The sequence below is a fragment of the Pseudophryne corroboree genome, chromosome 1 (genome assembly GCF_028390025.1).
Source record: "Pseudophryne corroboree isolate aPseCor3 chromosome 1, aPseCor3.hap2, whole genome shotgun sequence".
Lineage (NCBI taxonomy): Eukaryota > Metazoa > Chordata > Amphibia > Anura > Myobatrachidae > Pseudophryne > Pseudophryne corroboree.
The window spans coordinates 295799702-295812448 of NC_086444.1; the positions used below are offsets into that span (position 1 = coordinate 295799702).

Below are 12747 nucleotides of genomic sequence, written 5' to 3' on the forward strand. Positions count from 1 at the left end.
TCCCTGATTGGCTGAAGGAACCCTCTTAGACATAAGTCAGAGGGGGTTTCTGGCATTCGGGGAAAGGGGTCCCATGTGAAAACATGGGGCCCCTTTCAGTGCGAGGTCGGGTGTCCGTTTTTTTATTTTGACAAGTACCTGGATTACAAATGGATTACAAGAGGAGCCTTCTACCCTGGATTTTGGGAGTATAATTTTTTCCACAGGTACACCATGGATTCTACATGGAGAAGAGGACCGACCCTCGTGTGAACATAAGGTAAGTATGTGTATATGGAGGTGTGTATGTATGCATTAAAGTTATACTTTCAAGGTGTGTGTCTTATGTTTTTATTGGGGTATTTTTTTAGTAGTAGTACTACAGGTACCAGCGGGCCCGGTCTTCCTCCGCATGCTGGTACTTGTGGTTCTCCAAGTACCAGCTTGCGGGGGAGGCTTGCTGGGACTTGTAGTACTGCTACTAAAAACAATATTCATTTTTTTACACAACGGCTATCAGCCTCCCATCCGCAGCCCTTGGATGGGGGGGACAGCCTCGGGCTTCACCCCTGGTCCTTGGGTGGCTGGAGGGGGGGACCCCTTGATTGAAGGGGTCCCCACTCCTCCAGGGTACCCCGGCCAGGGGTGACTAGTTGGTTATGTAATGCCAGGGCCGCCAGGAGCTATATAAAAGTGTCCCCCGGCTGTGGCATTATGTATCTGGCTAGTGGAGCCCGGTGCTGGTTTCAGAAATACGGGGGACCCCTACGCTTTTTGTCCCCCGTATTTTTGGAACCAGGACCAGGCGCAGAGCCCAGTGCTGGTTGTTTAAATATGGGGGAACCTCTATCATTTTTTCCCCCATATTTTTGCAACCAGGATCGGCTCAAAGAGCCCGAGGATGGTTTGGCTTAGGAGGGGGGACCCAACGCAATTTTTTTTTTTTATTTTAATGTTTTTTTTTTTTAATAAAGGTGCACAATGAAGCCCAGCACGGATCTCTCAGATCCGGCCGAGATTCATTGTATTAAAGTCGGCAGTGTTTTACAAGTCACTCACGTAAAACACTGCCTAAAAAAACGAATGACATCGACATCGGTAAAACCGAAAATGCAGAATACAGCAGCTAAGTAAATTAGTCGTACTAAATTCAAAAAGTTGCATATTTACACTTTCGATGTCATTCGTGATTGAACTTTGACCTCAAACGGGAAAATACGATTTTTAGTAAATATACCCCACTGTGTATATTTAAATCCAGGGATTCTTCATATATGTAATATGCTCATTTGATTGAATGCAATACTGTATATCTGAAATGTAAAGAAAAGACCAGCTGGGAAGCTCTCAGGGCTATATATAATACAAGTATTGTTTTATTTCAAAACATAAGTGGCAAATGAGGCTCAGGTCAGAGTTCCTCTTTGTCTTGTTTGCTCTGGAAACTGCTGAGAATATTGAGCCTCTGCTGCAGGTCCTCCTTCTTAAAGTCACTCATTTTATTCTTGTCAATCAGTTTTGTAATACGTTCAAACTCGCTGTTAGCAAAGTTCTCCCCTTGGGTCAAGATTTTGCTCATGATCTTTATATACTGCTCTGCAGACTGTTTTTCCAGCTCTCCAACATCTACCAGCATAGCCTGGCCTTTCCTCAGTAGTTCATTCCTCTCTTCTTTATTTACGGACTTTAGGAATTCTCCAGCCAATTTATCATATTCTTCCAGGCAACCTGGCATGCCCAAGTATACTCCATGAGACTTCAACCAATGTTGGATCGCACTCGTCTTCACCGCTCCAGTATAAGGAATAGGATTATCAATATCACCATCCACAAACAGGTAGAAGTATGGGAAGTTTTCATTGTCCCGCTTGTAGCGCTCTCCCAACTCCATATTAAGTTTATCTCCATAATCTGTATAAGAACAAGAACAGTAACAGTAACAAGCCTTGCGACTGTTGTCAAAATGTATTGTGTATAATGCTCTACAGCAGTGCTTCCCAAAATCAGTCCTCAAGGCCCCCTAACAGTCCAGGTTTTAAGTATATCCATGGTTGAACACATGGTTAAATTAAAATGAATGAGGTACTGATTAAGTCACCTGTGCTCAAGATGGATATCCTGAAAACATGGACTGTTAGGGTGTCTTGAGAACCGAGTTTGAGAACCACTGCTCTGCAAGAAGGATTATACCACTGATGTATCATTATGGGAAAGGGAAATTATGGGTTTTTTTTTATATCGGCAATGTGGTTTTGATCACTTGCAACAAAATGCCCACATATAGTAGCCACAACATATAATATCATACACAGATGTAGCCATTTTTTGTGAAAGTGAAGTCCATGTTTCTGTAGCTCATGGACTGGATAAAGACATCTGTTTGGAAAAAGTGTAACACTGAAAACTTTCATAGCTGTATTAGGGAGATATGTAAACCTTTGCTGTAGATTAGAACTAATTTATGAACCAGTTTTCACTCCACCTTGTTATACAGTATGTACTTAATTTGATTAGTGACAATATGGTCCATTTAGCTGTAGCTTGTGTACTGTTCATCATTCTTTTCTCATCAACGGAATCCCAATTCATCATATGAATAGCTTTTAAATTATACGTTTTTCAACTATATTGTTCCAAGTAATCATTCTGCTTTCGTTTGGATAGTCCTGATTATGGAGGACTGTCTTGTGATTAGGATAAAGTTGAGAAAGATAAACTACCAACCAATCAGCTCCTGTCATTTTTCAATCACAGCCTGTAACATGGCAGTTAGGAGCTGATTGGCTGGTACTTTATCACTCTCCAAGGTTTAGTGCATCTCCCCCCTAAATGTGCAGTGCAAATAATAAGAATTTGATACCTACCAGTAATTCCTTTTCTGGTAGTCCATAGTGGATACTGGGATGGTCTTAGTACCATGGGGTAAAGATGGGTCCTATTGGAGCCTTGGCACTTTAAATCTAGAGTGTGTGCGTGCTTCCTTCCCCTATGCCCCTCCAACGGACTCAGTTTAGGAAACTGTGCCCGAGGAGACAGACATTCATTGAGAGAAGGAAACAAGCAGAGGAAAGTGGTGAGATTTCGAACCAGCACACAAGGGCACGAAGATAGTAACATAATCATACTAGAAAAACAGACACAGCAATGGCTGATCCATCCCAAAACAAGCAACAACGTTTGCAGGAACAAAACCGAAGCACCAAGGTGGGCGCCCAGTATCCCCTACAAACTACGAGAAAAGGAATCCAATTTTCTCTAACGTCCTAGGGGATACTGGGATGGTCTTAGTACCACGGGGAAGTCCCAAAGCTCCCAGACCGGGTGGGAGAGTGCTGAGACACCTGCAAAATAGATTGCCCAAACCGAAGGTCATCATTAGCTAAGATGTCAAACTTGTAAAACTTAACAAACGTATTTGACCCTGACCAAGTGGCAGCTTGACACAACTGTAAGGCTGAGACACCCCGGGCAGCTGCCCAGGAAGAACCCACCGACCTAGTGGAATGAGCCCGAACCGACGTCGGAATCGGCAAAGCTGCCATTGAGTAAGCCTGTTGGATAGTAAGCCTGATTCAACGTGCAATAGACTGCTTTGAAGCAGGACAGCCAATCCTGTTGGCATCAAACAATACAAAAAGCGAATCGGACTTCCATGTCCGAGCAGTCCTCTTGACATAAATCTTCAAAGTCTATACAAAATCCAAGGACTTTGGAGTAGCAGCAGTGTCAACAACAACTGGAACCACTATTGGTTGGTTGATATGAAAGGCAGACACCACCTTAGGCAGGAACTGCTGACGAGTCCTGAATTTAGGTCTATCCTCATGAAACACCAGGGAAGTACTCTTACACGATAAAGCCCCTAGCTCCGACACACGTCTTGCCGATGCCACAGCCAACAGCATGACCGTCTTCCACGTGAGATATTTCACCTCAACCTTGTGTAAGACTTCAAACCAGTCAGACTGGAGGAATTTGATTACCAAATTGAGATCCCACGGTACTGTGGAGGCCACAAAGGGAGGCTGAATATGACGGACACCCTGCAGAAAGGTCTGTACTTCTGGGAGAGCAGCCACCTCTTTTTGGAAAAATATAGACAGAGCCGAAATCTGAACTTTAATAGAGCCTAAACGGAGGCCCATGTCCAGTCCTGACTGAAGGAAATGCAGGAAATGGCCCAGATTGAAATCCACAGCAGAATACTGATGACCTTCACACCAAGACATATATATCTCTTCCATATGCAATAGTAATGTTTCGATGTGACCCCCTTTCTGGCTTGGATCATAGTTGAGATAACGTTGGCCGGGATACCCTTTCTGGCTAGAATCTCCCTTTTAACAGTCATGGCGTCAAACGTAGCTGTGGTATGTCTGGATAGACGAACGGCCCTTGCTGAAGAAGATCCTCCCGAAGCGGCAGAGGCCAAGGATCATTGATTGACCTGGCCAGGAGGTCTGCATACCAGGTTCTGCGCGGCCAATCTGGGGTAATCAGAATTGCCTGAACTCTTTCCCTTCTTATCCTTTTGAGAACTCTGGGAAGTACAGGAATTGGAGGAAACAAGTACACCATGGTGTCGTCAGAGCATCCACAGCTGTCGCCTGTGGATCCCTTGTCCTGGAACAATAACACGAGCTTCTTGTTGAGTCGAGAAGCCATCATGTCAATTTGCGGACATCCCCACCTCTGTGCTATCTGCTGGAGCACCTGCGGATGAAGGCCCCATTCTCCCGAGTGCAGGTCGTGCCTGCTGAGGAAGTCTGCTTCCCAGTTGTCTATTCCCGGAATGAAGATGGCAGATATGGCTTTGGTATTTTGTTCCGCCCAGAGGAGTATCTTGGATACCTCTCTCATGGCGGCTCTGCTTTTTTCCATCCTTGTCGGTTTATGTACCATTGCGTTGTCCGACTGTACTTGAATGGCCTGATTCCAAAGAAGATATGAGGCCTGTAGAAGGGCATTGTAAATTGCCCTGAGTTCCATAATATTTATTGGAAGGACTGTTTCTTGACACGACCACTGTCCTTGGAACTGAGCCCCTAGGGTCACTGATCCCCAACCTCTGAGGCTCACATCTGTGGTTAAGAGAATCCAATCCTGAATTCCGAAGGCTGGTCCCTCCACCAGATAAGAGGTCTGCAACCACCACAGCAGGGAAATCCTGGCTCTGGGCGAGAGACATATCATCTGATGCATCTGTAGATGTGAACCTGACCACTTGTCTAGCAGATCCAGCTGGAAGGGACGTGCGTGGAATATCCCGTATTGGATTGCCTCATAGGAGGCCACCATCTTTCCCAGTAAACGTAAGCAAAGATGCACCGCGACCTTGTTCGGTTTCAGGAGGCGATGCTTTTGTACTTGAAGAGTAACTCCCATCCACCGCAGCTCCTGCGTGCTGGCAAGGAGTTACTCGTCAATGTGATGGTCGCAGTGGCTGCGTGTGATGTCACGCAGCCGCTGCTGCCCGCCCCCCACACGGTCAGGCCACGCCTGCGTTGGCCGGACTGCGCCCACAAAGTGTCGGCCAAATGCCGTCCCCTCCCGCCCAGCGCCCACCTCTGCCTGATTATCAATCAGGCAGAGGTGATCGATGGGCTACAACAGCCGTTGGCTGTCTGGTATGCTGGCGCATGTGCACTTCTGACCTGATCGCTGCACTGCGATGAACGGCAGCTTGCGATCAGGTAAAAATGACCCCCTAAGTACACAATTAGAGGACTTAGGGAGTAATTCAGAGTGGCAGCTTATAAAAGCATTCAGGTGTGTATAAGGCCAGAATTTAAAAGGTCAATAGCAAAACATCCCATAATTTGCTATTAACCACTTGGTCGCATCAGAAGCGACCACATCAGCAGGTGCTTTATCTGACCTGGTCACACAGGATGCGACCAGTCAGATATACAGCATGTGCAGCTGAAACTTCCCTTTGCTGCTGCTCTCAGAGAAACCGGAAGGTCTTCCCACTCCCTACTCCAGTGTTTTCCATGCTGCCAATCATTGCTGATCGGTCAGCATGGCAGGATCCCCCACCCAGCGGCTGCAGACAACAGCAAAGTGAGAGTTTTTTTTAGCTTTTTTAAAGTGGCAATCATTTACATGGAAAACCAATGTTGATTTTTCCATGTAAAGGATTGCCACTTTAAAAAAAAAACAGGAAACCTCTCACTTTCTGATTCTCACACTCTGTTACATTAGCCCCTATATTTGATTTCTATTGTATTCAGCGGTTATACAGCCAAGGCCAAAAGTATTGAGCATGACACAAGTATTGGTTTTCACAAAGTCTGCTGGCTCAGTTTTTATGATTGCAATTTGCACATACTCCAGAATGCCATGAAGAGTGATCAGATGAGTTGCAAAGTGCCTCTTTGCCATGACAATGAACTTAATCCCAAAAACAGCATTTCCACTGCATTTCAGACCTTCTACAAAACGACCATCTGACATCATGTCAGTGATTCTCTCGTTAACACAGGTTAGAGTGTTGACGAAGACAAGGCTGGAAATCACTCTGTCATGCTGATTGAGTTAGAATAACTGACTGGAAGCTTTAAAAGGACCATGGTTACCTGCAAAGAGGTACCTGCACAAAAAGGGCTTCACAGGCAAGGATATTGCTGCTAGCAAGATTGCACCTACTGTAAATCAAACATTTACCGGATCATCAAGAACTTCAAGGAGAGAGGTTCAATAGTTGTGAAGAAGGCTTTAGGGCACCCAAGAACGTCCAGCAAATGCCAGGACCGTCTCCTAAAGTTGCGGGATCGGGGTACCGCCAGTGCAGAGCTTGCTCAGGAATGTCAGCAGGCAGGTGTGAGTACATCTGCATACACAGTAAGTCGAAGACTTTTGGAGGATGGCCTGGTGTCTAGAAGGGCAGCAAAGAAGACACTTCTCTCCAGGAAAAACATCAGGGACAGACTGATATTCTGCAAAATGTTATTGGGATTAGGATGCTGAGGACTGAGTTAAAGTCATTTTCTCTGATGAATCCCCTTTGAGATTGTTTGGATCATCTGGAAAAACGCTTGTCCAGAAAAGGAAAGGTGAGCGCTACCATCAGTCCTGTGTTATGCCAACCGTAAAGCATCCTGAGACCATTCATGTTTGGGGATGCTTCTCAGACAAGGGAGTGGGCTCACTCACAATTATGCCTAAGAACAAAGCCATGAATAAAGAATGGTACCAAAACATCCGCCAAGAGCAAATCCTCCCAACCATTCAAAAACAGTTTGGTGACGAACAATGCCTTTTCCAGCATGATGGAGCACCTTGCCATAAAGCAAAAGTGATAACTAAGTGGCTCGGGAACAAAACATCAACATTTTGGGTCCATGCCCAGAAAAGTCTCCAGACCTTAATCCCCATTGAGAACTTGTGGTCAATGCTTGAGAGGCGGGTGAACAAACAAAAACCCACAAATTCTGACAAACTGCAAGCATTGATTAGGCAAGAATGGGCAGCCATCAGTCAGTATGTAGCCCAGAAGATGATTGACAGCATGCCAGGCCGAATTGCAGAGGTCTTGAAAAATAACTGTCAACACTGCAAATATTGGGGGTCATTCCGAGTTGTTCGCTCGCAAGCTGCTTTTAGCAGCTTTGCACACGCTAAGCCGCCGCCTACTGGGAGTGAATCTTAGCTTATCAAAATTGCGAACGAAAGATTTGCAATATTGCGATAAGACATCTCTCTGCAGTTTCTGAGTAACTCGAGACTTACTCGGCATCTGCGATCAGTTCAGTGCTTGTCGTTCCTGGTTTGACGTCACAAACACACCCAGCGTTCGCCCAGACACTCCTCCGTTTCTCCAGCCACTCCCGCGTTTTTCCCAGAAACGGTAGCGTTTTTTCGCACACACCCATAAAACGGCCAGTTTCCGCCCAGAAACACCCACTTCCTGTCAATCACATTACGATCACCAGAACGAAGAAAAAAACGTGAGTAAAATTCCTAACTGCATAGCAAATTTACTTGGAGCAGTCGCAGTGCGGACATTGCGCATGCGCACTAAGCGGAAAATCGCTGCGATGCGAATAAATTTACCGAGCGAACAACTCGGAATGACCCCCATTGACTCTTTGCATAAACTTAATGTAATTGTCAATAAAAGCCTTTGACACCTATGAAATGCTTGTAATTTTACTTCAGTATACCATAGTAACATCTGACAAAATGGTCTAAAACACTGAAGCAGCAAACTTTGTGAAAACCAATAGTTGTGTCATTCTCAAAACTTTAGAACATGGCTATATCTGCATAAATTGGCTACTGTGATGAGACAAAAAAATTGAGTTTGTTAAAAAAAAATCTTTTTTTTCTTTTTAATCTCCAATTGTTTGGTTATTTTTTCTATATTTTGTTTTCAAAGTACATCGAGACATTAAACTGTAAATTTCAATAATAGGACTGTTCTAAAACTTTGGACCACTAGTGTAAATATGCTGTAAAAACATGTGACATAAAATGTTATATATGTTCAAACAAAGGCCTGCAGTATTTACAACAGTCTCCTCTAGGAGCACATGAGGACACATGCCCCAACTCTATGTATACAATAACAAATTATAATGACAGGTGGCTGCTGCTTTTTTTTTTTTTTTTTTAAGTAACCGATCTTGCTAGAAGCTGATAATCTGTTATCTGTTCTTTCATTCAAACAGTATCCTGCAGACAACTCATTAATTCTTGTAGAGGTCGAGCTAACTCCTAGCAAAGGCTCCAGGACATTATTGTGTTTGTTAATCTCAGCAGAAAGTCTGCCCATCAGAGAAACAAACCTTTTTAAATCAATAGGCTGTCATGCTAAATAATGTCAAAACAGACATCTGCTCTTAACAAATTCCGAGCCAGTAGTAGTTCTGACACTTATTACAAGTGTAATCTAATAAAAGATTTGGGTATTTTCAGCTTACTCCATTTTGAAAGCAAATCCCCCAGTCTGGGGCATTTTTAAATATTTTAGGGTTTTCCTGGTGCTTGGGTTTTATATAGAAGGCATATATGGTGATTTTTTATTTTTTTTAATCTGGGCCCCCAGGAGAAGCTGATGGGGATGGAACAGCTGGAAGGTGCAGGGGCATGTTACCTTGCACCTCCATTCTTACTTTACAAAGCCGCAACTCGCTGCACTGTTCCATCAGACTGCCACAGGGGTGTCAGAAACTCTTTGGGTTGGGGGAGGGGCAAAAGTTCATTTTGGAGCCCCTAAATCGCTAAAAGTTGACCCCTCCAGGGCATCTGGAGTAATCTGCCACACCACCTACCTGGTGCAGGGGTTATACAGTAGCAATGCAGGTATCTCACCAGCAGGAGCTACACAGTGGCATCCTAGAGTGTATAGGGTTTCCTGGGCATTGTAGTGCATCTGGTGCAGATAGCTCACTGTGAGGGCAGTAGGGTGCTTGGCCACCTAAGCAGTGTTGGTGCAGCATAGGCACACAGCCTTTGTGGCTGTAGCAGGGTCTGGGGAACATCTATGGCAAAGAGGAGAGAGACCCGCGACATGACCGTACATGTGCAGTAGCGCATGTTGCAGGACTGACCTACTGTGAGAGTCGCAGCGGGTCATAGTGTCTGCCTGCTCTGTACTATGTGACGGATGCAGTGCAGAGCGCTGTTCTCCCAACAGCATTGACTGGCGCCTCTCAAATGTCTGGACACCTATGGACTTCCACCGTGTCAGGAGAGATGTGCAGGCCTTGGAACTACACTTTGGAGTCTCTGGACATTCTGGGAGAGCAGGTAAGTATGTTAAGGTTGAATCTCATACACACTAAACATATTCTCAGGACATGAAAGAAAAGTGTCCCAGTAAATGGTGCGATCTATGACAGTGCTATGACATGCTTTTTATTGTATCAACAAGCCCATCTGATTGCACTATGGGCTAATTCTTTCTCTAATAGGCAAAACCATTAATTACACAGGCCTAGTTTTGCAGGAGGGGCATGCAGGAACCCAGGTCCACTGCCCCCACACAGAGTATACTTATCTTAATCTGGGAAGCGGGTCCCTACTTCATCGCCGGCACCATCTTCCCAGTGATATCCTCAGGAAGGTAGAGCTGCACATTAAAAGCACAGACTCTGGCACCATGCCAGAGTCTTTGCTCTCTAGTGCACATGCACCATCTTCCCAAATATCACTGGGAAGACAGAACTGGCCAAGGAGGAGAGACCGCTTACCGGAGCAAGCACGGTAATATTTGGTGGTACTCCCCCGCACACCCCCCAGATCTGAATGGCGCCCCACTGTGGTGCTGCAAAAAAATTTGTGGGAGACATAAACATGCCCCCTTTATGCCACGCCGCCATCTTTACCCAGGCCCGCGCTGCACTCTACAGCCCTGCCAGGAATGTCGACCAACTGACTACATTCTGTGTTGGGAATGTGTTTAAATTGTTTATCACTAAGTCGGAGAGAGCAAGGTGGAGTCAACCTACAAAAAACTTTTAAGTGCACAGCTTAAAAAAAGATTGCTGGACTCCCCGCAGTGAGTACAAGGAAGTAGACAGACTTAACATGAATGTGGCTCACCCTCACAGCTTTGTCAGGCTGCCTTCCATAAATCCACACAGCTAAAATACTGTACAGCAGGATAGCTGCCAGATGCACTCTGTGCAGGTGCAAAGGTAAATTAACAGTCACAAAGGTGAACATGTTCCTGTACACAGATCATGAGACTGCTTAAAGTTTTATGTTAGCAAAATCATACTTGAACCCTTTCACTGGAAAGTGGGGTACACTGTCTGCAGCGATAGGGTCTATTGAGAAAAAGAATAGCTTACCTGCACCCCACGTTTCAGAGCACCGATGGGGAGTGTTGCCAGACAGAAGGTTCCCGGAAACTGACATTGTTGCACAAGTGCTCGATGACGACAAAATCTTAAGGAATTACATAAAATAAAATAAAACAGAAAGCACTGGAAAGGGATAGGCTCGATGTTCCCTTTTTCCACCATTTTAGGACTTATAGTTACAGATGTGTCCTCACTTCTAGCCTCAATAAGCCACGTAGCGGGAGATGCCTGTCATGAGTGAGCTGACAGGTCCCGTACTACTCCCTTAGTGTCGGACATTTCTTTATTTTTGCCAAAAATGCATCTGATTCACATCGTTATGCAAATTGGATGCACAAGCAGACTCTGCTGATTAAAATGATTTCACTATAAGAAAAATAGGGGTGGTCTTCAGTATGCCGAATGTCGGGATCCCGGCGCACAATATACCGGCGCCGGAATCCCGACATTCGGCATACCGACAGGTATTCTCCCTCGTGGGGGTCCACTACCCCCGTGGAGGGAGAATAAATAGCGTGGCGCGCGTAGCGAGCCCGCAAGGGGCTTATTTGCGCTCACCACGCTGTCGATATGCCGGCGGTCGGGCACCCGGCGAAGGTATGCTGGTCGCCGGTAGCCTGGCCGCCGGCATACCATACTACACCCGAAAAATAGTGATATTGATGTTCGCATGTGACTAACACACAAGGAGTAAAATAGGCTCATCCCGGATTAAGCAACCCTCAGCAGTGAAGGGACAGGGGCGGATTTAGACTTTTGTTATAGGTGGGCAGTTTCAAAATGAATCCTGACTCCTCCCCTCCCTACTTATGCCCATCACACCCTCCCCTTACCCTCTATATTTATTATGCCCATCTCTCCTTCCCATCATCCCCTATGTATGTTATGCCCATCACTCCTTCCCATCACACCCTATATATGTTATGCCCTATATATGTTATGCCTATCACTCCTTCCCATCACCCCCTATATATGTTATGCCCATCACTCCTTCCCATCACCCCCTATATATGTTATGCCCATCACTCCTTCCCATCACCCCCTATATATGTTATGCCCGTCACTCCTTCCCATCACCCCCTATACTGTATATGTTATGCACATCACTCCTTCCTATCACCCACTATATATATTATGCCCATAACCTCTTATATATATATGGGATGCAGTTAAAATACTAGCTGTCGGGATCCTGTTGTTCAGGAGAATGACGCTGGAATCCTGACAGCCAGTGAAATACTGATGCCCGGAATCCACGCCACTAACCAAGTGGGAATATAACCTGTAGCGAGCAGCACTCGCTGCCGGCAGACAGGATGCCACTGTCAGTATACTGACAGCCGGCATGAGAAAATAAGATTTTAGTTACCGGTAAATCTATTTCTCGTAGTCCGTAGAGGATGCTGGGACTCCGTAAGGACCATGGGGAATAGACGGGCTCCGCAGGAGATAGGGCACTTTAAGAAAGCTTTGGACTCTGGGTGTGCACTGGCTCCTCCCTCTATGCCCCTCCTCCAGGCCTCAGTTAGGGAAACTGTGCCCAGAGGAGATGGACAGTACGAGGAAGTATTTTTGTAAATCTAAGGGCGAGATCCATACCAGCCACACCAATCACACCGTATAACTTGTGATAAACTTACCCAGTTAACAGTATGAACAACAACATAGCCACGGTTCCACCGAAAAACTATAACATAACCCTTATGTAAGCAATAACTATATACAAGTCTTGCAGAAGAAGTCCGCACATGGGACGGGCGCCCAGCATCCTCTGCGGACTACGAGAAATAGATTTACCGGTAAGTAAAATCGTATTTTCTCTAACGTCCTTGAGGATGCTGGGACTCCGTAAGGACCATGGGGATTATACCAAAGCTCCCAAACGGGCGGGAGAGTGCGGATGACTCTGCAGCACCGATTGAGCAAACAGGAGGTCCTCCTCAGCCAGGGTATCAAA

At 45.6% G+C, this 12747-nt stretch overlaps 1 protein-coding gene across 1 annotated transcript in view; it reads right to left on the minus strand.

Annotated features, from left to right (window-relative positions):
• Positions 1-1333: 1333 nt before the first annotated feature.
• Positions 1334-12747, minus strand: part of ERP29 (endoplasmic reticulum protein 29) — a 68596-nt gene continuing 57182 nt past the window's right edge. The window contains exon 3 of the mRNA XM_063963902.1: positions 1334-1890. Within this exon, the coding sequence (XP_063819972.1) occupies positions 1391-1890 (500 nt within the window). The 3' untranslated portion in view covers positions 1334-1390. The remainder of the gene's footprint in view (positions 1891-12747) is intronic.